This window comes from Equus quagga, chromosome 4, assembly GCF_021613505.1.
Source record: "Equus quagga isolate Etosha38 chromosome 4, UCLA_HA_Equagga_1.0, whole genome shotgun sequence".
In the NCBI taxonomy this organism is placed as follows: domain Eukaryota; kingdom Metazoa; phylum Chordata; class Mammalia; order Perissodactyla; family Equidae; genus Equus; species Equus quagga.
The window spans coordinates 105802817-105830030 of NC_060270.1; the positions used below are offsets into that span (position 1 = coordinate 105802817).

The window sequence follows — 27214 nt, forward strand, 5'->3', positions numbered from 1 at the left end:
TGTCCATTCCATCTGCTGTTTCCTCCCGTATAAAGTTTGGTTCCTAGTAAATTGTAGCAAATTTGGAGGGATATTCCCGTCACTAGAGTAGTAATACTAAAGTGACTGACCAGAATCAGTTATGCCATGGATGAAAAAAAGAATGTTTTCCTCTGTCTTAGAGCTGTGAAGTGGTGGTCTCATATTTGTCAGAGCAGGTAATAGGGTATGCAGCTCTCGTATTGGCAGAAAACAGGTTCTGTACCCTTTTCCCACCCAAGAGTTTAGAGATCATTTTACCAAAGGATGATAGTAGGTAATTTCACCCTTCCTTATTCCCCAAAAATCTTTGCCAATGTTTACCAAGTTCCAGTACTGTGAGTGTCATCTTAAAGATGTATGCATTTCTGTCTTCTCTTATTATTTAGTTGAAATTCTTGAAATCATTGTACTTTTTTCTTAAGTAAATGTATTTTAATATTGTTTTATATCATAAGTTTGTAATGATACTTTTACATTTTAATACATTAAAATAAATGCATACTATGAAAATTTATGAATTCTACATATATTCCACATAAAATTCTCCTATATTTTACTAGTATACTAGTACATGAGTTCTATTTTGTGAAACATTCATTTATGTTAACACTGAGGATCCCAGTTTCTTAGGGTGGATATTTCCTCTTCTTTTGTGACCTCTAGTTAAATTAAGAAATGCAGAGAAAAGGAATCTTGATGAGTTTAATATATGAGCCTATATCTAAGGAAACTTAAACTAGAAGCTTTTTGACTAAGACTGATGACACTGACAAAACTATCTCATTAAAAGACCTAAAAAACGTATCTAATCTAAAAAACTGTGATCCAGCATAACTAGTAAAGTTTTTTAGGACATCCCCTGAGAGGAGTTCTTTGATAATACGTATGAGTCTGGCTTTATATGGAAGGTGGATGAGCTTTAAGTATAATTAATGCAAGTCCTACCCATTAGTTTCTGATAGCCTTGAAGGCAATTGTCAGAGAGTTTAATATTGCACAGAGAATCTTGGAAACTATGTTTAGCCAAGATAAATTTGGAAAGTTTACTAGCCTTTCTGTGCCCACGCTTTCCATGACAGCTAACCCATTAAAAGTGTTTTCCTGCTCCACAATCAGATGAACCCAGAATGCCTTTGAACAAATTTAGAGTTTTTGAAAATCACTTTCAATTTAAACCAACGGCTGCAGAATAGAAAGAAAGCAGTTTTCATGAATATTCTAACTTTTTTCTTCCAGAACTTGAAGAATCCAGACAGAAATGCCCACCCTGCTGGTATAAATTTGCTAACATGTGTTTAATTTGGGACTGCTGTAAACCATGGTTAAAGGTGAAACATCTTGTCAACCTGGTCGTGATGGACCCATTTGTGGACCTGGCCATCACCATCTGCATTGTTTTAAATACACTCTTCATGGCCATGGAGCACTATCCCATGACAGAGCAGTTCAGCAGTGTACTGTCGGTCGGGAACCTGGTGAGTAAGGCTCCCCGAGAGTTCCTCTTCCCATTGAGAGAGTTCATGATTGCCTTAATAAATTTCACATCTCACTCTCAAATTAAATATTAATTAATTGGCCATGTATACCTGCAAAGCAAAAGCTTAACATTCCTTTTTTAACAACAAAAATATATTGCTACAAGAAGCAGTGCAAAAGATTCAAAGATTTTGTGGGCAATTTGACTTAGAAGTAAATTTAAATTGCCCATTCATTAGAAAGATGATCATGACTTATGGAGGGCATTGGTCTATGATAACAAGATCCTGATGTATTTCTCAGGGATTTAGAATAGATTCTTTAGGACATGTCTACATTCGCCAAATGAATTATACAATATACCAAACCAGATAATTTTGAAATATCACTTGTAAATACTTGAAGATGGATTCTTTGAGGGGGAAACATCATATAGAGGTTATTATTTCTGTTTGAATTTCTCCTGTAAATTTAGGAATCTATAAATGATGATTTTTGGCATATGTTTTCACTTAAAAATTTATATTAACATTCACTGGATACATGGTAAAGTGATAGAAATGAAAGTAAAGTGGTCTTATACAGAGAAATAAAATGAATAAATTCAGGCAACAAAAATATATTGGTACAACATAGAGGCTTATTAAATTCTTATGTACCTCCCAACCTGATAAATGAACATATAAACAGATTGTATATAGACAGTAAGTAACATATGCTAAAGTATAATGCACAATATTTTTAGGCTGTGAAGTAACCACTATTTTTTTTTTATTATATTCCAGATAGGTCTTAACTGAATCCAGTGATAAAGTTAACATATGCTGACCACTTACTTTGTAACAAGCACGGTACTAAATGGTTTACATGAAATTCCTCTCTCTAGGTTCCCACAAAGTCAATTCTAAGGTAGATACTATGATCGTCTGTATTTTACAGTTGGGGAAACTACCCATGAGAAATTGACAGAGCAATGGAAGATCTGAACACGGTATCAGAGACTCTGAAAACTATTGTAAGCTGTGGTCAAAAATCACGGAACTTTAGCGTAGGAAAGGACAATTGCGTTACCTAGTCCAAATTTTTACCTATATAGGAATCTTTTCAAAGTTGTCTCTAAAAAATGAGCAAGGGATGAAAGAAAGCTTTATGGAAGAGGGTATTAAGAAACAACTGAAATGGGCTTAAGCAAAAATAAAGAGAATTCATTACCTCAAGCAACTAAAGTCCATTTGGGCATAGCTCCAAGTTTTCACCTAGCTAGATTCAGGTTCTCAATCAATGTCACTGGGAGTCACTTCTTGTTCTTCTTCCCGTTATGTATCCTTTGTTTCTGACTGGGTGTTCTATTGATGGCAACATTCTGCCAACTTTTATCCTACCAACATAGCTCCCTGAGCACGATTGTGCTTCCAGACTACTAGCTTTAACAAAGGCCCACAAAGTGAATATCATTGGCCTGGGTGGTGTCGCATGACAATTTCTAAGCCAGTCAGTTACTCTGGTTCTAGGGTTAGAATGCCCTGTTTGACCAAACAAGAACCATGTCTTATCGCTGGCAACAGAGTAAATGAGTGGAATTATTAAGAAGAAAATTAGGTCTGTCATTACCAGAAGAAGAGAGAGTGGATGCTGGAAAGACATAAACAGCAATGGACTATTCAAAGTGGGAGTTGTCTTATGTGTCGAGGAAGGTGGAATTTGTATTTGAGGTGAATCACGGAATAGTAGAAAATATATAGACAGGATCCACATTCTTCTCAAGGACATATGGAACATTCCTGAAGATAAACTATATGTTAGATCATAAAACAAGCCTCAGTAGACTTAAAAAGGTTGAAATTATATAAAGTACCTTTTCTGACAAAAATGGAATAAAATTACAAATCAATAACAGAAAGAAACTTGGAAAATTTACAAATATGTGAAAATTAAAAAACATACTCCTAAATAACTAATGGGTTAAAAAGAAGTCATAAGAGAAATTAGAAAATACTTTGAGATGAATAAAAATTAAAACACATCAAATTGAAACTTACAGAATGCAGCTAACACAGTGCTTAGAGGCAAATTTATGCTGTAAATGCTATAGTAAAAAAAGAAGAAAAATCTCATCCATACTCTATCCTTCCTCCTTAAGAAACTAGAAAAAGTAGAGCAAGCTAAACCCTAAACTAGGAGAAGAAATGAAATAATAAAGAATAGAGTGGAAATGAATGAAGTGGAGAATAGAAAAACATTTCAGAAAATCAACAAATCCAAAAGTTGTCCTTGAGAAATCAGCAGAAATCTTTAGCTAGATTTACCAAGAAAAAAAGAGAGAAGACTCAAATTACTAAAATCAAGAATGAAGAGAGGACATCATTATAAGCCTTACAGAAATAAAAAGGAGTATAAGGAATAATGTAAACAATTGTATGCCAAACATTAGATAACCTAGGTGAAATGGAAAAATTCCTAGAAAGTAACAAACTACTGAGACTGAACCAAGAAGAAATAGAAAATCTGAAAAAACCTGTAACAAGTAAAAATTGAACTAGTAATCAAAAAATGGTCCCACTAAGGAAAGCTAAGCCCAGAGAGTTTCACTGGTGAATTCTACCAAATGTTTAAAGAATTAACACTAATCCTTCACAAACTATTCCAAAAAATAGAATAGAAAGGAATACCTCCCAAGAGAGTTTGGAATTTGAAACCAGTCAAGATACAGAAATTGGACAAACATGTTAAGCTTTCCTTTGAGACCCCACATGAGCTATGCTTTAGGAGTAAAGACTATATCAGAGAACCAGAAGATTCAACTAGGACAAAGAGCAAGCCAAAATATCCTGGCCTTGATTAAGAGTAAAGCCAAGCTACTATAATTGCCAGGTGGCCAACCTATAATTTAACTGCCTGCTAGAACAAAAATCAATACTCTTCCAAGGAAAATAATTGAATCAAAACTATCTATAACACATCGTTCATATCACATAAAAAATTACATGATATGTGAAGAAACAGGAAAATGTGACTCATAGTTGAGAGAAAAAGCAATCAATCGAATTAGATATGAAGATGACTGAGTCACTAGAACTAACATAAAAGGACTTCAGAGAATCTATTATAAATATGTTTAACAATTTGAAGGAAAAAAAATGGTCGTGAATAAACAGATGGAGAATATGAGCAGGAAAAAAAGAAAACTATAAAAAAGAGTCATCTAGACATTTTAGAACTGAAAAATACAAATTCCAAAATGAAAAATTCATTGGATGGATTTAAAAGAAAATTGCAGCTATCAGAAGAAAGGGTTATTAAAATTGAAGCAAGTCAGTAGAAATTATCCAATTTGAACAGCAAAGAAAAGCTAAAAGGAAAAATGAACTGAATCTCACTAATTTGCAGGATAATATCAAGTGGTCTAGTGTGTGCATAAGGGAGACCCAAAAGGAGAAAAGAGAGAGAATGGAACAAAACAAATATTTGAAGAAATAATGGCCAAAAATTTCTCAAAATTTTTGAGAAATATTAACTTAGACACCTTAATATTAAATTATAAAATTTCAGTGAACATCAATAAGAATAAATATAAAGTAAACTATATTGGGCACATCTTAGTCAAGCTACTAAAAACAAAAGAAACTTTTGGAAGCAGCTAGAAGAAAAGTGTTTATTATATACAAGGGACTAACATCTCATCAGAAAGAATTCAGTGCATAAGAAAATGGCCTGATGAAACAAAGACAAGAGTAAAAAGTTAACTTATTATTCTATACTGAAACTATCTATCAAAAGCAATGTGAAATAAAGAATTTTAAACAAAAATCAAGAGAAGTTGCTGCACTGGAATTATGCTACAAGAAATGCTAAAGAAAGTTCTTTAGTTTTTCCCTTCAGAAAGGAAAAAAATATCAGATGGAAATTTGGATCTGAGAATGAGGGTCACTTGAAATGAATAAATGTGGGTAAACAGAAAAGGCTATTTTTTTCCTCATCTTAATTTCTTTAAAAGACAACTAATTGTTTAAAGCAAGGGTTTACAGCGTATATGTATGTGTCAAATATATGAAAAGATTAGCACATGTAACTGGAGTGGCAAAGATTTCTTGGAAAAGAAACACAAAGTTCTATATGTTATCTAAATATCCGCAGAATGTTCAAACAATGAAATTCTATTCAACAGTAAAAGAATAAACTGGTAATACATGCATGGGTGAATTTCAACTTGAAGTATTCAAGACATTTGGAAAAATCTGTAATACTCTCAGGTTTCTAAGCTGGCCACCAAGGTAGAGAATGCTTCCATTTACTGAGTTGGCAAATATCAGAAGAGAAGCAAGTTTGTGCAGAGAGAGTGGTAAGGTGAATTTTGGACCTGTTGAATTCGAGGTACCTGTGAGATAGTCCTCTAGTGGAGGTGTTGGATAGGCAGATGAGTATATAGTTCTGGAGCTCAGGAGGTATGCTCGAATGGAAAAATAGATCTCAAAATGTAAACTTATTGTAAAAGGAAAATTAGAGTAAGAAGGTCCAGAACAAAGAGAAGAAATCCAATATTGAATAATTTGTTGGAGGAAAAAAAGCCACTGACAAGTATCCAGGGAGGTGTGGATCACTGATCCCAGGAAGAGAAAATATTTTAAGGAACAAGGAACATGAAACAATGTGAAAAATTCTTAAGGAGGCAAGCAAGATAAATACTAAAAGTTCCTACTGAATTTAGCAATAGTGATGTTGGTTATGTTGGTGAAATTGGTTACAGCAGTTTGTGTTGACTAGTGGGTTGTGGAGTAAGTTGAAAAAATGGAACTAGTGAGTATAGACAAATATACAATGTCTTAAAGAAGTTAGGCTATGCGGAGAGGCTAGAAGGTGGTAACTAACAGGGGAAGTAGAATGCAAGGAGAGTCTCTTTGATGACACTGGTGGTGGTTTCAAGGTGGAGAAGAACTGAGTATCTGTTGCTTCCTGTAAAATCCCAATAGGAAGCAGTCAGTAGCAGGAAGAGGTTGAAACTACAGATTAATTGAGAAAGTGAATTCTTTGAGAAGTCCAAAGGAGACACATAACATAGTTGGAGAAATTAGAGCAAAGCAGGACACTTCTTTCATTTTTAACAAGAAGGAATAGCAAAGCCATGGGTATGGGTGTAAGTAGTGTGTTAGATAGAGGGAAACTGAGAAAGTTCAGATTGGCTGACTTCTATTACCTCCAAGACACAGAAGTACTGAGAGTAGACGATAAGGAAAAACGGTTGAAGATAGGTTGAGGAGAAAGTTTGAAATAGTTGTAGAAAAAAAATGGAGAATGGAGAATGCTGCTTCTCTTTGGCCAGGAAAATCAGCTTTTTTTTTTTTTTTTTTTTTTTTTAGCATTCTTACTATCTGTAGGGCTAATGGTGACCAAGTTTATTACAGCCTGTATGGAGCTTTCTTAGCACCAGCCTTGTCTGCAGGGCCGTGGGAGAGGACCAACTTTTAGGCAGAGCCAAACAATTGACCACAATGAGTTAGCTGAACCTTTCATTTAAGTATATAAAAGTAAGAATAGTAATTGTATTGTCTTAATTCTTACACTCTTCATCACTTGGTAAATCTTAAATATAGTAAACAAATATTGAATTGAATACAAACCATTCGAGGGTACTGATTTAATGGACCTAAACCAATTTTTAAAATTCAGAATTTAATTGTGATTTGTTGGGAGTAAATTAAATTGCTCAGTAATTATTTATATTTTCAAAAATATTCACTCATGTAATAAAACATTTCTCATTTAGGTCTTCACTGGGATCTTCACAGCAGAAATGTTTCTCAAGATCATTGCTATGGATCCATATTATTACTTTCAAGAGGGCTGGAATATTTTTGATGGTTTCATCGTGAGCCTTAGTTTAATGGAACTTGGTTTGGCAAACGTGGAAGGATTGTCAGTTCTCCGATCATTTCGACTGGTAAATTAACTGGAGAATCCATAATATTTTTACATGTAAAGTTATGTAATTTAATTAGTCTTCACTCTTATCTAGTAATATTTACAAGGTTTTCCATAGTCATAATAATATTTGAATATATTTCTAAAACAAACCAGGTTGCCCCACAACCGGATGGTAATTTCTTCCATCATAGCTTTAATGGATAGGTTGAATTTATTCAAATGAACAGCCAACAGTTCTCGTGTTAGTAATTGAATGGCAGGGCTAATGGAGGGGGAGAAAAAGGGAGTCATAGATAAACCCAAAGCACAACTAAACAACTCAATATCCATCTTTCAGTTAAGTGGGGTTTCCTTAATCATGCAGAAGGCTTGGTGGGGACTTAGGGTGGGCCCACCTTTCTATCAGAGCTTCAGGAATTATGCAGTTGCCCACTCTGCCCCCAAAGAAGCCAAAAGTCAGGACTAGGTAGAGCATACAAGGAAAGAGGTTAGAGCTCCCCACATGTATGCCTCTGCAGCCAGACCAGGAAGTCACGAAATCCACTTTCCGAGAAGAGTTGCCTGCACCATATTTTGTTAATTTTAAAGAAGGAGTCTTTTCATTTGACCTGTATATTTCATAAGTTTACAGACCTTTTAAAATTAAGAGACAAAATATCACTTGACACATTTCCATTTAAAGTTTGGTATGTTTTATTTTGCTATTACTTTGAGTTGCTAGGAAGAAGGACCTGGCCACCCATTGCCAAAAATATTGGCCACGAAAACCCTGTAAATAGCAACAGAGCATGGTCTGATGCAGCGCTGGAAGAGGAGAGGATGGTGCAAAAAGACCAGGCAGAGTTCCACTCTGCTGTACACAGGGTCGCTAGCAGTCGAAATTGATTTGTCGGCACTAACAACAACAAAAACTCTTGAGTTGGCTGTAACTGTTTGTGATTTACTTTCAGATAACAGAGATCGTATATACTTATCAAAGACAGGTTCCTATGGATAACTTATCTTAATGATAACTAGTCTCAAAACTCTGTTGTGAAGTCTGTTTTGAATTTCCCTTACCACTTTCAAAGTTCACATTTGAGTTGGGATCCTTAGAGCTGTGGTTTACTTTCAGTCTTCACGGATAAGTGTGGCTCTAATTTGAAGCTAGAAGGATGCAAAAAACAGAACAAAAATTAGAAATGATTGTATAACAAGTAAATATGGGCAACTACTTTAAAACAGTCTTGAGTAAATCTTCCTGGTGATGTGGTGCATTCTGGGGAAACAGGAAGCATAATATCATTAGTGTCTTGCTTTGTATGTCTGGCTCTTTTGCATTAATTATTCTCTGGGAATAAATTAAAAATTTTGGTGCTTATATTCACTCCTTTGGGTCACTTAGATACCATTAAATTATGCACTGCTCTTCTCCTGACATTTACTGAACCATCAGAAATAAAATGCTGCTGCTGTTTAACCGTAAATGGTACTGTAGAGGCCTCTGTGAACTAATACAACCCTGGGTCCAGCACAGTGGTGGAGAGCCAGTTACACGCTATAATGAATTGATTGGTTAAGTCACTGAAGACATAAAGGTTGACAAAATGCAGCTTTTTACTTAAGTCTAAGTATTTCTTCTTTGAATATAATAAATTTCCTTTAAAATACAGCCTGATATTACAGCAAGTTAAAGATATAGCAAGATGAAAGCAATCTAAAGATTTAAAGAAATTAGTTTGTTTTTCTCTTGTACCTTGTATAATTTGTGTTAATTTTATTTGCTCTTGTGCATTTCAGCATGATATTTCAAGTACACTGAAAACTATATCCATTTTGGGCTTTTAAATAATGAGAGCTTCTACTTCTCTGAAACAGTCTTTGCTAATTAATCAGCATTAATCCTATTTATCTCAATTCCATACAGGAAAACAAGAATTATATGACATGTGCTTATGTTGGATTCTGGAAATTTTGGTGTATCTTATTACTAAATGCCAATAAATAACTATATAATTATTTTATTTACAATATAGATTATTTCAGAATGGAAAATATCTCCATGGTATTAAAGAAACTGATTCATTTGCTAGATAATAATTTGGCGTACAAATACTCCAGCACTCTACAATTGCTCCACTGTAGATTTTCCCTGTAAATAAATCTACAGATTCTTTAGAAGGCAGGTCAGTAACAGCCTTCTTGCTTTTGTTTTCAGCTTCGAGTTTTCAAGTTGGCAAAATCTTGGCCAACTCTGAACATGCTGATAAAGATCATTGGCAATTCTGTGGGGGCTTTGGGTAACCTCACCTTGGTGCTGGCCATCATCGTCTTCATCTTTGCCGTGGTCGGCATGCAGCTCTTTGGTAAGAGCTACAAAGAATGTGTCTGCAAGATTTCCAATGACTGTGAGCTCCCGCGCTGGCACATGCATGACTTCTTCCACTCCTTCCTGATTGTGTTCCGCGTGCTGTGTGGAGAGTGGATAGAGACCATGTGGGACTGTATGGAGGTCGCTGGCCAAACGATGTGCCTTACTGTCTTCATGATGGTCATGGTGATTGGAAACTTAGTGGTATGTAGTAAAAAACATTTTCCTCATTTTCAGTAAAAGATAATGTAACCAGGTAAAAGTATGGTCCACTAAGGAATGTTTAATATGTTTTTGTTTTTTTCATATCAAGGCCATTCCCAATTCTCGATTATTCATGATTGCAGGAGCCAGGTATAGCTTAGACTATTGAAATCTATATAAACTCTTTTAAAATTTTTTTAATTATTTATTTTTTTTTCAATTTTAATGAGATATATTTGACATATAAACTCTTAAAATATCTTTTGAGCCAAAGTCGTTCTTCATCACTAATGCCTCTTACATTTCATGGAGAGGGCCACTTCTGGCTTTTATCTTTTCGTTCTTGTACAAAGCATAGAAGTGTTACTAAGACAGTCACTCATTTTACTTATATGTGCTGACAAGAGTATCACTTAAAAATGTTTCAAATTTGGGTTTCCTACAAATTAGAGTTAAAAAAATTAGTGGTCATCTCAGGCCATTAGGAGCACACAGGGTCTTTGCTGCCTAGAAACTATAGTATGAGCAAGTAACATTGACTCGAGAATCACTTATTATCATTACTTTGTAAAATGAACCATGCCCAGCTCCTCTGTACTGAGTTCTGTGGTCATGGGAAAGACGATAGGTATATACGGCACAGTGATATGACATTTACTCAAACGGAAGTAAAAATAGGAAGTATCTAATATGAACCAAAAAACTTGCCATATGTCAAGTTCACAAAATGGAAACATTGCTTTACAATGGCAAGGATGATCAGGGAAAGGTTTGTCAAGGACTTTGGACCTGAAATATCTTTTATTGAGATGTAGGATTTAGCTTTGCAGGAAGAAAGGTAGACCAAACCACAGACAGTGGACCCAGTGGTTGGAACAGAGGACAATGGACTCTGTGAGAGGGATCAGGCTCTTATGCATTAAAAATAGAGTAATTATACTGAGTTGCTTGGTTAGGTCTCAAGTCAGTGGAATGGAACAAGGACTGTCATAACCAATATTTTAAAGTATGTAATTTATGAATTTAATTTACGTTCACTTAAAATTAACCTCCAACTCCCCAAATGAGGAAAAATGGGAGTGGGGAAAAAAGACAAAAGATTGTCATTTTATTTCTATTCATTCCCAGATGTCAGCCTCCTCAGTACGAGCTTAGATAATTCTGATCTCTTCTTGATATAACGATAAACATGAACAATGTTCACTCCAGGAATATGAACAGTGGCTTAAAGCAACAAATATTTATTATCTCGTAGTTTCTGTGGGTCAGAAATTTGGGAGCAGCTTAGCTGGCTGGTTCTGGCTCAGGTTCTCTCATAAGGTTGCTGTCAAGATGTTGACTGAGGCCCCTGTTATCTTCACTGAAGCTGGAGGATCAGCTTCCAAGAAGGCTCACTCCTATGACTGTTGACAGGAGGTCCCAGTTCCCTGTTGGGTTTTGGTACAAGGCCTCAGTCCTCTCCATGAGGACCTCTCCATAGGATTGTTGAGCATCTTCATGGCATGTCAGCTAGCTTCTCCCCGAGCAGGTGCTATGAGAGAAAGGGCAGGGAGAAAGCCCTCTTTCTGTTCTCCTCTTAAAGTCACACACTGCCACTTCTGCCATATTCAGTGCATTAGAAGACAGTCACTAGGAAGAGCTCACACTTAAGAAGAAGGAATTAGGCTTTAACTTTTGAAGAGAAGAGTACCAAATAATTTGTAGATATATTTTAAAGTCATCACAATCCCCAACACAAGTTACTTGCTTTCAGAAAAGTACAAGATTGCATAGAACAGAGAGAAATAGTCATAGAGTTACATAGAACAGAAACAAAGAAAAGGTCATGGAGAAGACAAGGCAGAAAACAGAATCTTATGACAACAATAAATGAGCAGATCAGACTGCAACAGGGAATTCATAGTGGGAGTAGTAGAAAGTAAGCTGGGGCCAGAAAACTGTGCAGAGTTTAATTTGTGGAAAGGCTGACTATGCGTAACAAAATAGGATTTCTTCTGTAGGCAGTTCAAAGCTACAGATGGCTTTTTATCAGGAAAGTGATAATAAGCCAGTGGTATTTCAGTAAAATTTAAATTTATGTGGCAGGAAAATGCAGAGTAGATTTAAAAAGAAACAACAAACCAAATATTATTTATTAGTTTACTTAAACAAGACATGTCTCTCTAAGATGTAATTGTTCAAAGGATCCACATTGAAAAGAGAATTTCAGGAAGTATCTATACCTACTTTTGTGATATCCTTGATATATTTCTGGAGGAGCTAAGGTAATAATAATATCTGTCACGTTTACCACTATTGAGGGAATGTGTTCATATTATATTTGCTTAAATAAGACTGAATGAATTTGATGTAGTGCCTCCTACAATTCTTCTTTCTCATCATCAGCAGAGAGGCAAAGGTCTCCCAAAGAGAAGCTGGCATAACCCCCTGTTGACACACATCATTTTCATATGGTGCTTTACCACAAGACGTGTGAGTTATCACTGCCATACCGGGTCCACAGGCAGGTGGGGCCACAGACTGCTCTTCCCAGGCCAGGACTTTTTTATGAGTCATTCTTGGTTTCCTGACACTATGGCCAGAGATCCTTTTATAGGTTCAAGGCAAGTACTGCAGAAAGAGAATGTGACTCTTCGAAGGTTACTACTTTCTTAGAAGTAGCCGACCCAGTCTCCTCCCTCTCTAAGTGGAGGCAGGGCATTAGCACACAGGAAAGGATGTGAGAGCTTTGCGTTCTCACAAATTAGGAATCAGAAGAGAGAAAGTATTGATGTATGAAACATATTTTAATCTTGGACCCAAAATGGAAATTGTGGTAAAATTTTTATTCCAAGAGACTAATTTGGGGGATTTATGAAAGAGTATGTTTCACTCACTGAGTCAGCTGTCTGTCTATGAACACTTCTGAAACAGCATTCAGGTTTTAATCCCTGAGTGAGCTTGTCGAACTGTATTCCCTTAGATTGCCTTTGATCACACCAAGTACCTTGGTCAGCTGTTATGTAGATACCCTTTGGTAAGAAAGGAGGTCTGGATAGCTTGGCTAACACAAATATTTCTAGGAAAATAAGGTAAATTGAAAGATAATGTTGCAGAGGGTAGGTTGGGTCATAACATGTAATAGCTAAACTTTCTCAAGGGTTTACCATGTGCCAGTAGCTGTGTGAGAGCGACATGGGTTCTTTAGTTGAATCCTTACAAGTATCTTGTAAGCTAGGCACTGGGAAAATTATTATATTTGTTTTACAAATGAGGAAACTGAGGCTCAGATCGGTTTTGCTAGTCTAGAGCCATGTGTTAATTGACAGAAACTTGATTCTTACTCAGCGCTCTAATTCCAATGAGAAAGAGGAGCAGGCCATAAAAGTATAACAAAAATGACACTTTTACCAGTAGAATACTTGCCCCCAATGCTTTGAAGAAGAAATATAGATTGAATCACACTCTGGGAGAGTTGATTGACGTATATCAAGAAAAATTTGCTAATAGATAAGGACAGTGCACTAATAAACCTTAAGAAATAAAATCTATAAAACTATTTTGGTAGCAAAGTTCAGTTTTGTTATGGATAAAACCCAAAATTTAGCATTTTTTTCTTTCATCTGCTTTTTATCCAAATAATAAATTCAAAAGCAAACCACAGTAAAATATAACTTTATTGGTCAATTCCAGAGGTAAAGGAGCAGGTCCTACTGTGAATACCAGCAGTGATGGCAGAGCAGCTGAGAAAGGTGTCAGCACAGACTCACAAAATTCTGTGCAGTCCTTATTGGATCTTCTGTGTTTTTCCCTTTCTTACCACCACTGGTTAGAGTAAGTTGTAAATAGTTGGACAGAGGAGCTCTAAGCCTCATTAGCTTATTGGAAATATAGGAATGTAGCAAAAATGCAGCATCCTTTTCATTGGAATTTTATTTAAAATCTCCCTAGGATTCCTCTTCTGTACCTTTTACTTTTTGTCTTTGGCTCCCTTCACTGCCATTGCCTTCTTTGGTTCTGTATGCCTGAATAATCAGGGACTCATGGACATTGTCAATCAAATCCTGAAATAATTTATAGAACTTAGAAGTGTGCCCACAGGAGTGCCTGGTTCCATAGTAAATTACCTGTTCTTGTGAACGCAATGGGTTTATAGGCACTAATTTTTTTACTCACTCATACCAGCAGGGCCTATTTTTGGAGACCCAAGTTGTAGACTAATTAGTAGTCTTATTCATGGCAATACTTTGACTCCACAATCTTTAACTCAACATTAACCTCATTATTATTGTATAATAAGCATTTCTTTATAGTATTTCCAACCACTGTATAAAAATCTAGTGGCCATGATTTTCTGAACCAAAAAATCAAAAATAGGGACTTTCAATCTAGCAATAGGCATATTTTTCCTAATTTAGCAAGCTATCTCAGTGCAAAATTTATACAAATACATAAAAATCAAATAATATTTAAATATATTGGAATCATCTTTGGTTTTAAGAACAAAATTATAGAAAATTATCAATGTACTGAAAAATCTGGGTTGCATGGGCAAAATACTTAGCATCCCAAATAAAACGTTTTTTTTCTTTTTTGTCGTACAATTATCTAGATAACTAAGATTTCTCTTTTGGATTTGAATTTAATATAGAAATATCATGCAACAATGGTTTTAGTAATTTTGCAATGACTAAAAAGGAAATACTGTTAATAGTAGTATTTGATATTGGCCAGGTGTTTTTTTCATCCAGTTTTTTTTCAGGATAGTTTATCATGAACTAGGAGAAATACCTATTAGCAAAAAGCGAGATACAAGAACAATTTTGGAAAGTTTATAATCAAGAGCAATTGGAACAACAGAATGTTTTGATCACCTATTTTCCTATTGTGTTTTAGGTTCTGAACCTTTTCCTGGCCTTGCTCTTGAGTTCATTCAGTTCTGACAATCTTGCTGCCACTGATGATGATAATGAAATGAACAATCTCCAGATTGCTGTGGGAAGGATGCAGAAAGGAATTGATTATGTTAAAAGAAAACTACGTGAATTTATTCAGAAAGCTTTTGTTAGAAAGCAGAAAGCTTTAGATGAAATTAAACCTCTTGAAGATCTAAATAACAAAAAAGACAGCTGTATTTCCAACCACACCACCATAGAAATAGGCAAAGACCTCAATTATCTTAAAGATGGAAATGGAACTACCAGTGGCATAGGCAGCAGTGTAGAAAAATATGTCGTGGATGAAAGTGATTACATGTCGTTTATAAACAACCCCAGCCTCACTGTGACTGTCCCAATTGCTGTTGGAGAATCTGACTTTGAAAATTTAAACACTGAAGAATTCAGCAGCGAGTCAGATATGGAGGAAAGCAAAGAGGTAGGAATTTTTAAATATGAAGACATTTTGGTATTATGTATGCTTTAAACTGTCATACTATTTTAAAATTACGTTTTCTTTCTACAGGAAATAACTGTTGATACAGTTCTATGGCAAAATTGATGATAGATTAAAATATAGCTAGACAAATGATATGCTGATTCATTTTTTCAAGTATTCACCATTGTGAATTCTTGATCATATTAATATACAGATTAAAATGAATACTTCTAAGTATTTAAAAATAATTTTAGATTTGTGAAAATGCCTCTGTTTATCCACTTTCTTCCTTATAATTTTCCCATAAAGGTGGTTTTTTGTATGTACTAGAAAAATACTTGGTGAGAGGGTAGTTCCTATTCTGATTTTGTTCCGTTCTTGGCTCTTATGAAATACTTCATAAAATGTGATCTTATTTAGTTTGCACAGTTATATTTATTCATGGAAAATCTGATTGGGATCTTGGCTTGATATTTACATGTAGTTTCATGTTTCCTGAAGTAAATAATTTTTTTAGGGAAGTGTAGGTAGTGATGAGGAATCATGCTGAAAATGTTTTAACTCTACTGAGCCCAGTGCATGCTGTCTAAACAAACGAAAAGCCTCGATACGTTATGGAATATAAAATTCTGAATTTACCAACTAGAGTAAGAATCTGGGTAGTTCAAAGTATTCTTTGATTTACCAGAAGAGTATGAGTACCAGAGTGAGTATGTTTTTGGTTTGTTTATAGATTAATAAATGCAGAGCTGGGAGTAAAGAGAAGAAGGACATTAAGCCCTTGGTGTTTAATTATTTACAGGTTTAGCTATAGAGGCCTTTCAATACCTTCCCAAAATAGAGATTGTTACCTGGTTGTTAAAATTTATTATTTGGAGAAATTTTCAATTATGGCCTTATATCAAACTTCCTAAATGTAAACTCATAAACTAATAAAGGACCAGGGCAGTAGTCTAAGAAAGGAATATGTGCAGGTTTTAATCTTTGGGTATTTAACCTGGTAGCTCTACAGTAGAAAGCAAAAGAGAATTGAAACAATTATCCAAGAATTCCAAGTATTCCCATCTGAAATGTATTTTTAGTGTTCTATCTTCAAGTTATTTTTGTCTGGTCATTTTTTTTAACCGGTGAGATGAGATTGTGCAGTTAAATATCATATGTAGACTAGAAAGAAATGGATGAGGCTTATTCTTATATATTCTTTTCTAAATGATTAAAAAAATTAAAGAAAAATGGAGCACTTTTTAATTTTTGGAATGCCTAAATGAATTCCTTTTCAGAGGGCAAGCAATCAACTGGACCCAGAGGTTATTTAGGTGTTGAACAAATCCTCTTCTATTTTGTCTTTACCAAATTTGTGTGATTCTTTGATAGCTTTCTGTAGTTCTCCAGAGTATATCATTTTAAATTCATGTCATAATCAGATATACCTTAATTCTTATGTTATTTTGACTATATTTAATGTAATTCCTTTTATATTTTGCGATTTTGAATGATTGAATTTTCTTGTATAATTTTAACAATGTTGAAGCCAAGCCTGAGTGATTATCTTTCAAAGTGAAATTTACTAGTACAAAATAGTGACCTTCACTGCTTACCATTCTTACTTCTCACAGGGGTAAAATCAAGCTGGAGCCATCAAGAAGCTGCTCTGGTGTTTTTTAACCAGCCACAGGCTCGGGCCACCACTTTTACCCAGGTTACCCAAGCAAGTTGTACATGTACAATTACTTTCTAAATGAATTTTGACTGGCCTGCATGCTACTCAGCTACATTCCTTGTCCATCCATTGGCAGTAAAATAAAAACATGCACAGCTGCTCTTATGCTGAGTCATAAAGCATGGTCAGGCAAGTCTGGCAACCCTAACTTTTTTAACAAGTGATTTAGCTGCTAATTTTCTTACATAGATTTTAATAGAAATTAAATCCGGTGAAAAGCAAAAATGCATGCCTTTATGGATTATTTAATTTCCATTTAGCGTTACAGAGTTTCGAACATGCTGAGGGTCTAAAGAAGAAATGTAGGAGTTCTTTGAAAAACTCTTGCAGAAAAGCTTTCTCTCCCCTGCCCTTTTTCAAAAAAAAATATACAGCCCCAATAGGTATACTCTGTTGGTAATTTTTTGTTGCATCATGTTAAATTTTCCTGAAGGGTAATCTGCAAACTAAAGCAATCCTCTATTCATGTGCTAACTTCCTAAAGGATGTTTTAATGTGACAATAATGTAAATGAATTGGTATGTTTATGTTTAGGCTGCTAGCAGCATGGGTACAATTTTTATGTGCTTCATTTTAGAGAAAATGGCATCAATTTATTTAGCAATTGACCAAAGGTATTTTGCATTTCGAATATTATTCTCTTGGAGATTCTGCTGATATTTATCTCCTAAGCTCCTAAGACTGAAAAAAAGGAAATAAATGTCTTTTGTACACCAAAAAATATGAAAGACAGTCTTACAGGTGGTATGTTCATTCTGAAAATAGATCTGGAATCTACCTTCTTCATCCTGTTGTTCTTCTGTCCTTTGTGTTTTTGTCTCCCCTCTATTTCATAAGACACACTGGGAAACTTTCTCCTGAAGAATGTTATTTGAATATATGATGCACTGCAAACTCCTATGTAGGAGGAGAATCCTTGTGAGCTCTTGCTACTTTGGTGTTTTTTCAGTGAAGTGACCTCCCTTGTCATGTGACTATGGCAATGAGCGTAACCCTGTCCTATGGGCTCCGTTTGCTGGACGTTTCATTTCCTGATGTTGAAAGCACAGTTTTGTGCTAAAATATGTCAACCAATTTGCTCAATCCAATTTAATTACTTTTTAAAGAAATGTTAATTAAATACTGTGTCACTTAGATTCAATTTCTTCTCCTTCTACCATTAAAACTATAAAACAACCCGGATGTAAGCATATTTGGCTCTTTGGAAGAAACAATGATCATGCCATTCCTGGAGCATGTTTTTATACTTGGGAATAAAAGAGTTAGTCACTGGCATTCTAGATTTATGAAAGATAATGCCTTATGTATTAGAGGAATGATGTCATATAAAATGAGACCTAAGATGTATAATTGCTCACAATTAAACCCAGACACACATACACATGGGAACTAAGGAGAATTATTTATTTTTTCCTATTATGTATTAATTCTTCAGAAAAGCATGAGATGTGACTTTTTGGATAATGGCTTGTTTTTCCCAGTTTCTTAGAAAGAGGCAAGGTTGGTTTCCTTATTCCTTGACTATTCCGTTTTCCAAGTTCCTGTGTAGAGAGGTATAAGAGGGAAAGTGACAATCAGGTATATTATCTACCAGTATATTTAGGAGATTCAGCTGGAGTAAGTGTGATGGAATACAAACTAAGTAGGACCTGATTTAAATTGACTTCATTTGTTCTCAACCCTCACATTATTACAGTTTCCTGTTTCTTTGAATGTGTCTCTGATCAGGAAACATTGTCTGTTCCCTAAAAGAGTACACTGAATTCCAATACAAGAGGTGGGAAGGCGGAGAAAGCTGTGTAGGGAAGGTTTGTGTAAGCAGTGGTGGGATGGGTTCAACAGGAACCCATCTATGATTTTATCCTGGAGAAGGTGTAGTCCTCAAGGGAAAGTTCTCCAGTGGGTTAATGATTAAGAGAAAAAAATGCTCTAAACATCCTTAAAGTTAGAACAAAATGGGCCAAACATATGTGTCTTTGGGACACTGGTAATCTGCTGAGGGATAGGTCAGCATGACATAAGGGTTACTTTTACCATCTCAAGAAAGATATTTAAGATCCTGCTATTTATGAATTAGAGAATTTTATGATGTATCCATTATAAAGACAAAAGTGATTTTCTAAATAATGTAGTACAATGATAATGATACTTTTGATTTTGCCATCTTCATTATTAGGAAGCTAACACCAAATCTTTTCTAGTATTAACCTGTCACTTTGGCCTTAAGCCTATCCCAAAGCAAACCTGACGACCATCACTTTCATTGTTCCAGTATTAAGATTTCTCGTGTAAAATGACCCAGAGCTCCTTCAGTACAGATTAGAATTAGGATCCATGTGGAACAAAGGATTGTCATTTTTGGAGACCAAAATTTTAATTAAATATAGAATACTTGATTTAATCTATATTTGAATTATCTCTTTCTAAAAACTCCTAATTTCTTTCATTGACTCAGATTAGAATATGCGTTTCTTTTTTCAAATTATGTACAATCTTTACTAGTTACGTTTTCTTAAAAATGTATCTTAACTTCATAGTGAGAAACCAGTGTGCCTATGAAAAACTTAATAGGAAGCAATGGTTTCTCTCCTTTTTTCTGTTGTGGTTAATTATTTTTAAATATATTTTTACTTTCTAAAGAAGGACTATTAGTTTAGTATGTTGATGTTTAATACTAATTTATCAATGAAGTGGAAAGCAAAAACAGTATAGTGTTTAAAAACACAGTGAGATATTGTCTCAATATTTATTTATTAGATCATTAAGCAAAATATGATTCTGCCCTGCTAAACTCCTATGACTAATTATCCAGCACTTAGAAGAATCCAGCAGATTTTTAACAGTAAGAGCCCTGTAATATGAGGTTTTCACTAAAAACAATGTTCAACAAATATTTCTACCTGAAAGTGGTCAATGATTGCCAGTGCTATTCACAGCAAACAAAAATTCACCATTCCTGCTTGATCTCTTTGTTATGCTGATATCGTACATTCATAGTTTGTTAAAGTTTAACTAGGTAAGGGCTAGTCTAACATATCATTCAGTCCAGTTGTTTCCCAATAAATAATCACAGATTATAAAAAGGGAAACTAAGCACCAAAATTTTACCAAAGGGAAGTATGGAACTTGTCAAGTGTAGAACTTGGAAGTATAGAACTGGTTCTATTTCTACCCAGTTAATATTTTGGTTTCTTATTCGTGTGGCATTTTGTAGTGGATGATGCCTAGATTGGAGCATTGACAAGCAACTTTTATATGAAAATTCTTCTTTAAGTGTATGAGTACAAATAGTTCCATATAATGATGTATGTTTGACACTTCTAATTGGTGAATTTGCACTGTAGTTATGTTTGATCATAATTATGACCTTATCTGAAGCTAAAGTTTTATATTCTTAACTTGATTCATTTGGTTTTTCTAAGCTCTTTATGCATTTTAATTGTTTTAGCCAACATATTTTATAATATTATGATATTTGCCTCTTATGTGACTTTAAGAAAGTCACTCGATTGATGTTATCTAGGAAAGTTTTGTAAGTCAGAATTTCTTGCCTACGTCTCAGGATTATTGTTTAAAGTAAATTCTTTGTTCATAAAATATTCCAACGTGTATTTAGCTCTACTCTACATTAATACACATAAGAATATGAATATAACTTGAACTAATACTAAGTTCATGGTCATGAAACATGAGAATCAACAATATCACAAGCACTCTTTTCAAACTATAATGTTTACTTATGTATTACGTCTACTAAATGTTTTAAATTGATAAAGGTTGAGTTTACTTATAAATCATCAAAGAAATTCTCTAGGGTATCCTGGCAAAGTGGTGTACAGAAGACCTAGAATCCAGCTTCTGACTCACTACGACTTTCGACAAAACGATTAAAGCCACATTTCCTTCTCTAAATAGACACTGAGTTGGTTGATGTTGAAAATTAGCGTGCAGCTTAGATTCTTTACTTATAACCCAAGTAAAGCTATTCAAGTAATATATGTGACAGGTAGATTCTGTGCTGTTCCACATCAGGGGAAAGATGGAGAAGGATGAGATTGCTTCTCCTTAAAGAGGCTCCATTCACCACTGGGGCTATAGATCCATGTACACAGAGTGGAAAGAGGGACAACATTGTCAGAATGATTCAGTATTAGTTTGCCTGACTCCAGAGTTGAACTACGGTTTACTTCATAGACTTCTCGTATTTCTGAATAATTGGGAACCTAGTGTTAAGACAGGACTCCTAATTCTAAGAATTGTTGGTCATTACTTACACAATTCAGAATCTTGAAGGACTTGCCTTACTCTACACTTAAGTGAGAATATTTTTTGTATTTCCTTGAATGTGAAAGTAAGTATTAAATAGGAAGTGTTAGAAATAGATAGTGGAACAAAAGAGTCCATGCAAGTCACTCATTTACTCAACAAACATCTGTTAAACACAACCATCAGTGATGGGTACTAGAGATACAAATATGGCAAGAGCATGATCTTTGCCTCAAAAGATTAAGTCTGGTGAGATATATTTTCTAGAAACACAGAAAACTTTTATTTTGTGCTTTTGAAAAAGTAATAATATGACCTTTAAATACATAAATATTTGACTCCAATAAAAATACATCTATTAATTCTATGTCAATACTAAGGCACTGCACTAAATGAAAGGAGTGGTGGTTGACGTCACAGGGATTTTCTGGAAACTTTTGAACATTTTGAACCAAGATTCTCTGGAGTACCTTGTCTGGTGACTTCTAATCACTGTCAATGGCTAAGCTTCATTCTCTTATGAAGAAGTTCATTCATTTTTTTAAACAATACTTTTTGAGTACGTGCAGGATACCCAGAACTGATGTAGGCTCTGATGCAGTCATTCACCAATGCCAGCCTGACCTTATGGAGCATCCTGAATATAGATCCTCCTTTTTTCCTTAGGCCCACCCCAAGGTCTTCCCCCAATCTGTATTTGCAGTGTGATCCTTTTTCCTAAAAGGAATATTTTCCAATTCTTATTGTGGACTATTTTTAGTTAGGTCAGATATGACTAAGCTTCAATTTTTCTGATTACCTATGTTATGTTAAATAAATGATAAGATCAGTATTTTCGGGTCCCTAATATGTAACAACTTCTTGTGAATCAGATGGATTGGAAAAAAAGGATAATTTAGTCATTTCTTAGTCAATTACATGTATCTAACACAGCTACACTTATCAAAGAAAGAATCTAAGTGAAAGACAAAGGATAAGAAATTAGAAAAAGTCTGAAAAATTAGAATATTTGTAATAAATCTTCTCACTTTGATATTTCATCTTAAAACAAAATATATTCAATGTTTAATGACAAAAATATTATATTTGAATCTTTCTAATACTGTGATGTACTTGATGAGTAGAAAAAGAAATCAACAACCTTCAGTCATCTTATAATATAGAATCCTTGATTTAAGTAATTTGGTCAAATTAAAAAATAATACTGAAACTAGTTCTTAGAAGGCAGACATTTAGGATGTTTGTTAAATTACACAAGACAAAAGCATTATCAATCTCATATATATCATATACAAATATTTTACTTCATCAGCACAACTATGCCAATTAAATATTTTATAAAAACAAATTATTTTCATACAGTAAAGGAACCATTTTCCCAGGGAAATCCATATAATCCTTAGCCTAAATATGAGTAGAATGTCTCCAGTACTGACTACAACATCCATTTTACAATAGTTCAACATACTTCAGTGTTCATTTTATCATGTGCTTACCTCATCCCCTTTATAAAGTAGCTCTTATCAGCTCCGCCATTTCCTAATGTTATGCACTACTGGTAATAACATTGTAACAGGTTCGAGAATGCTGTGGCCCAAACTACTCTGGTTCCACGTGGCACTCATACCTAGCCCTGTGTCATTCCTGCAGCATTTCAAGACCAGGTTAAAGCCTGGGATCCCTTCATTTACACTGATCCCATAAATGACCGGACCTGGCTAAAGTTTGTTGGATATCAAGGTTTAAAACAACTTCTTTCTAGTATATTTTTCTTTTAGTTGTATTCGATTTAACCTAAAAGAAAACAAAACAACAAAGATTCATTTCTGCCTGTGTTAACAGGATGAGGTAGGAGTGCCAGAGTAACAAGTAGTTTCCAAATGCACAATGAAATACAGGAGTGCATTGGCCAAAGAGAATGCAAACTATTGGCTCTTGCTATAAAGCTAACAATGTGCTGCTCTTTTCAGAATTAGAAAACTAGAATATATTTAATAACAAACAGTGGTAAATGTTTTCATGTCAATGAAAAGTGGATAAATTTAGATTGTTGCTATTTATTTGCGTTTGATCAAATCTTTTCTACATTTGACATGAAAATACACTTGTGCAGCTTTTGTTGGTTGGGTCACAATTTTAGAATAAAACAAAAGATACCATTTGCAAACTACTTTGCAAAAGCAAGATCACAGACGATCATGACTCTGGCAGCTTACATAAGCTCTCTGCAGGATTTTATTTCAGAATTTCTATACATGGGCTTACTCAAAAACTAAGTTGTTAGCACCATATTTTTATTAAAGAAAAAAAAAATACTGTGGTGCTGTATCTAATCTTGTGACCCCCCACGTCTACTAAAGCGGACTGGCATTATGTTTAAGATATTCTTAAATTACAGATCAAGGAAATGCATACAGAAGACTTGAGGGCACGCCTTTTGAATTTTTATGTTATAGATTAAAGAAAATATTTTAAAAGCTTTTCTGTGAAATTGATTTTCAGAAGCTAAATGCAACTAGTTCATCTGAAGGCAGCACAGTGGATATAGGAGCTCCTGCTGAGGGAGAACAACCTGAGGCTGAACCTGAAGAATCGCTCGAACCTGAAGCCTGTTTCACAGAAGGTAAGCGACACAATGCCTATGAGCTCGTTAGACTTCTCTCGTCCATCCGCCTATTCTCTCTCTCCCCTCTCTCTTCATCTATAGCTAACAACGGCTCATTTTTTTGTTTGTTCTTTACTTTTTCTATATCAAAGCAAAGATGATTTTTAAAAAGGTAAGATTTAATTTGTCTAATCAGATATTCTTATTTTTGTGGATCCTGTTCCTCTGAGAAATGCTAACTATCTGAGTTTTTGGTGGGCTTCTAGAATATCTAATAAAAGAGAAAAGCAAATGGTACTTATCTCTCCTTAGCTTTAAAAATAAAAGAAAAAATTTTTTAAGTCAAAGAATTAATTTATTGTTCACTGTTTTGTCAAATAATAAAGAGTACTAACTGATAAATGTACATTTAAAACTGTCCATGAGTAAGAGTTACTTGTATTTGTCAAGGTCAAATATTTTTTATTTATTCTGAATGATAATAGATAAGTAAACCCCAAAATATACTTTGAGTTGTATAATACAGGGCACCACGCATTAGTGTAATATCAAGAGGATTTTCTGAAGAAAGCTAAAATTATGTTGTTTGAAGTATAGATCAATTATCTCTTGAACAATAATGTTGTGTATCAAACCACCCCAAATTTCTTAGCATATAACAAAAAACATGTATTTTTGTTCATAAGACCATGGCGGGCTAGCTGGTTTTGCTGATCTTGGCTGGGCTCTCTAAGTCTGAATGAGGTCTCGCATGAGACAATTGGGCTGACTCAGCTCCACTCCACTCTTGTCTCGTCCTCTACGCACTGGCCTGGGCTTGTTGTCATGGTGAAGGCAGAGGAGCAGAGAGGAAGCCTAAATGCGAAGCGCTTGTCAAGCCTCGTCAGGTTTGCTCCTGTCCTGTTCACCTGGTCAACCCAGATTCAGCATGGGGGTGCACTACTAACGCTACAACGAGACATAAAAATTAGTGCAATACCACAGGGTATGCAATTCTTTACATTTCTTATATAAACCACTGCTGTAGATACAGAAACATTTCTCTAAAACCCTAGGAATCACTTCATTTTTAGCTCAGTTTTTAGTTAACAGCTATTTAATAATTCTTACTCTTAGCCCCAAATTCAATACCATATAGTAATTGCTTAAATAAAAGTTTATTTTAATAAAAATGACTGTCTCAGATTGTTACTAGTAATGCTGTTTTATTACAACTAGTTCTAAAAATGTTTCATTTTGGTGATGTATCTTTACATTAAGGAAATTAAAGCTGTTTTAATTTAAGCTTTAAGCTAATTTTTGTTGTTAGCGCTGTTGAGTTGGTTCTGCCTCCGGTGACCCTGCGTACAGCAGTGGAACCCTGCCCTGTCTTTTTTTTTGGTGCCATCCTCTCTCCTTCCAGTGTTATATCAGACAATGCTCCACTGCTATCCACAGGGGTTTCGTGCCCTGTTTTTTGGGGAGTGGATGTCCAAGTCCTTCTTCCTAGTCTGTCTTAGTCTGGAAACTCCGCTGAAAACTGTCCACCATGGGCGACAATGCTGGTATTTGAAATACTGGTGGCATAGCTTTCAGCATCACAGCAACACACAGTCGCCACAGTAAGACAGACAGGCAGACAGGTGATGTGGTTCCCTGTCTGAGAAACAAACCCAGGCTGCAGTGCAAATCTTAACCACTAGACCATGAGAACTGGCTTAAGCTAATTTTAAAAACATGTAATTATATAGATGTTAGAAATCACCGTTGATGTCAATAGGTTCTTTCAAGGTTATTACAGAAGATTATGTGCATACACCTATTGATTTTGGACTTAAATGCATTGGTGAAAAGAAATATTTAAATATGAATTGTCAATTTTTAAATAATTTCAAATTATGCTATTTGTTCAGCGTGAGTTTTGAAGGAAGCTACTTTTTTACTATTTCCTTCAAAAAATCTGCATACCTATCAGTGCAGTTATTTGATTATGAAAAAAATTATGATTTCACAAACCATTCAGGTGGTATATCACAAAAGTAATTTCTGTGGTATTAATTATTACTCTTTCCCAGACAATTAGCTTATTTTTAGGGTCACAATATGTGCATAATAATAATTATGATGCTATCAACATTTGTGCTCTGTAAAGTTAAAAAAATTAAGGGATGAAATATTACCAACATAACATTATAGAAAATAATAATAACACAGATACCCACCAACCAACTTTAACAACTTGAATATTTTTATCATTTTTTGCTTCAGACTTTTTATTTAAGAATAAAACAGATACACATGAGGCCCCTTTTGTATCTCTTCTTTATCCCGTTCCCTTCCTTCCCTCTCAAAGGTAAACTAGTATCTCAAATTTGGCATTGAGCATTCCCCCTAGCATTGATCTTTTTCTATTAAACAGTGTTTTTTCATCTCATATCCTCTTTAGGGGAAAAAAAAAACTAAATACAATCCCATTTAATCCATTACAATAAGTATCTTCAGGGCATGTAATTCTTCTTGATCCTTTGAGAAACAGAAATGTGAAAAAGGTCTTGCCCAGAAAGAAAAAACTAATATGCTATTTATTTCTTAAAGAAGGAAACTAATAACATTTAATAACACTTCAATAAATTTTCATGAAACAAAGGATATGATCTGGCTGGTTGACATTATAAAGTAGCATCTGATAAATATCTATGGAGTAAAATATTATGCTTCTTCAAGATGAAGTTTCCATTTTTCTATTCATTGCACAAGGGCCCTCTATCACGGTTAAAACTCTGTCTCGTGACTCCTTCTCTCCCACACCCCAGCGCCCCTATATTCTACGTGCCGCCAGGTCCTGTCAACTCAGCAGTATCTTTTGATTCCTGACCACCGTCACCACTGTTACCCTTGCTTTCACTTTGTTTAATGTCCCGTTGAGTGAATCTCATAGACTCTTAACTCCTTTTCCTCTTCTTTTTTCTATCCATCCAATGCTTTGTATAGGAATAGATAATTCTACGTCAGTGTTCTTATCAGGTACATCTTCTTTATAACTCCCAAATAAATCCTTTAATCTTGTGCCCATTAGCACATAAAATCCAGCTTCTCTAACTGACTCATTCAGGTTCTTTTTTCAGATTGATTTTAAGCATCTTTTCTAGTCTTGAGTCCTAATTCTCTCCATGACATGATTCTCTCCAGACTTTTCTGTCATCAAATTTTACTTATCATTGTTTCTCCTCCTTTACAGCTAACTCTGTGTGCTAGACTTGATTCTTACCCATCCTTCAAACTCCAGCTTCCAATCCATTTCCTCTGTAAAGCTCAATAT

At 34.8% G+C, this 27214-nt stretch overlaps 1 protein-coding gene across 1 annotated transcript in view; it reads left to right on the forward strand.

Annotated features, from left to right (window-relative positions):
• The window catches only part of LOC124238240 (sodium channel protein type 2 subunit alpha), an 82241-nt gene that overhangs the window by 31784 nt on the left and 23243 nt on the right, over window positions 1-27214 (forward strand). Inside the window, exons 13-17 of the mRNA XM_046658946.1 lie at window positions 1258-1496; window positions 7259-7432; window positions 9614-9970; window positions 14846-15325; window positions 23814-23934. Coding sequence (XP_046514902.1) covers window positions 1258-1496; window positions 7259-7432; window positions 9614-9970; window positions 14846-15325; window positions 23814-23934 — 1371 coding nt within the window. The remainder of the gene's footprint in view (window positions 1-1257; window positions 1497-7258; window positions 7433-9613; window positions 9971-14845; window positions 15326-23813; window positions 23935-27214) is intronic.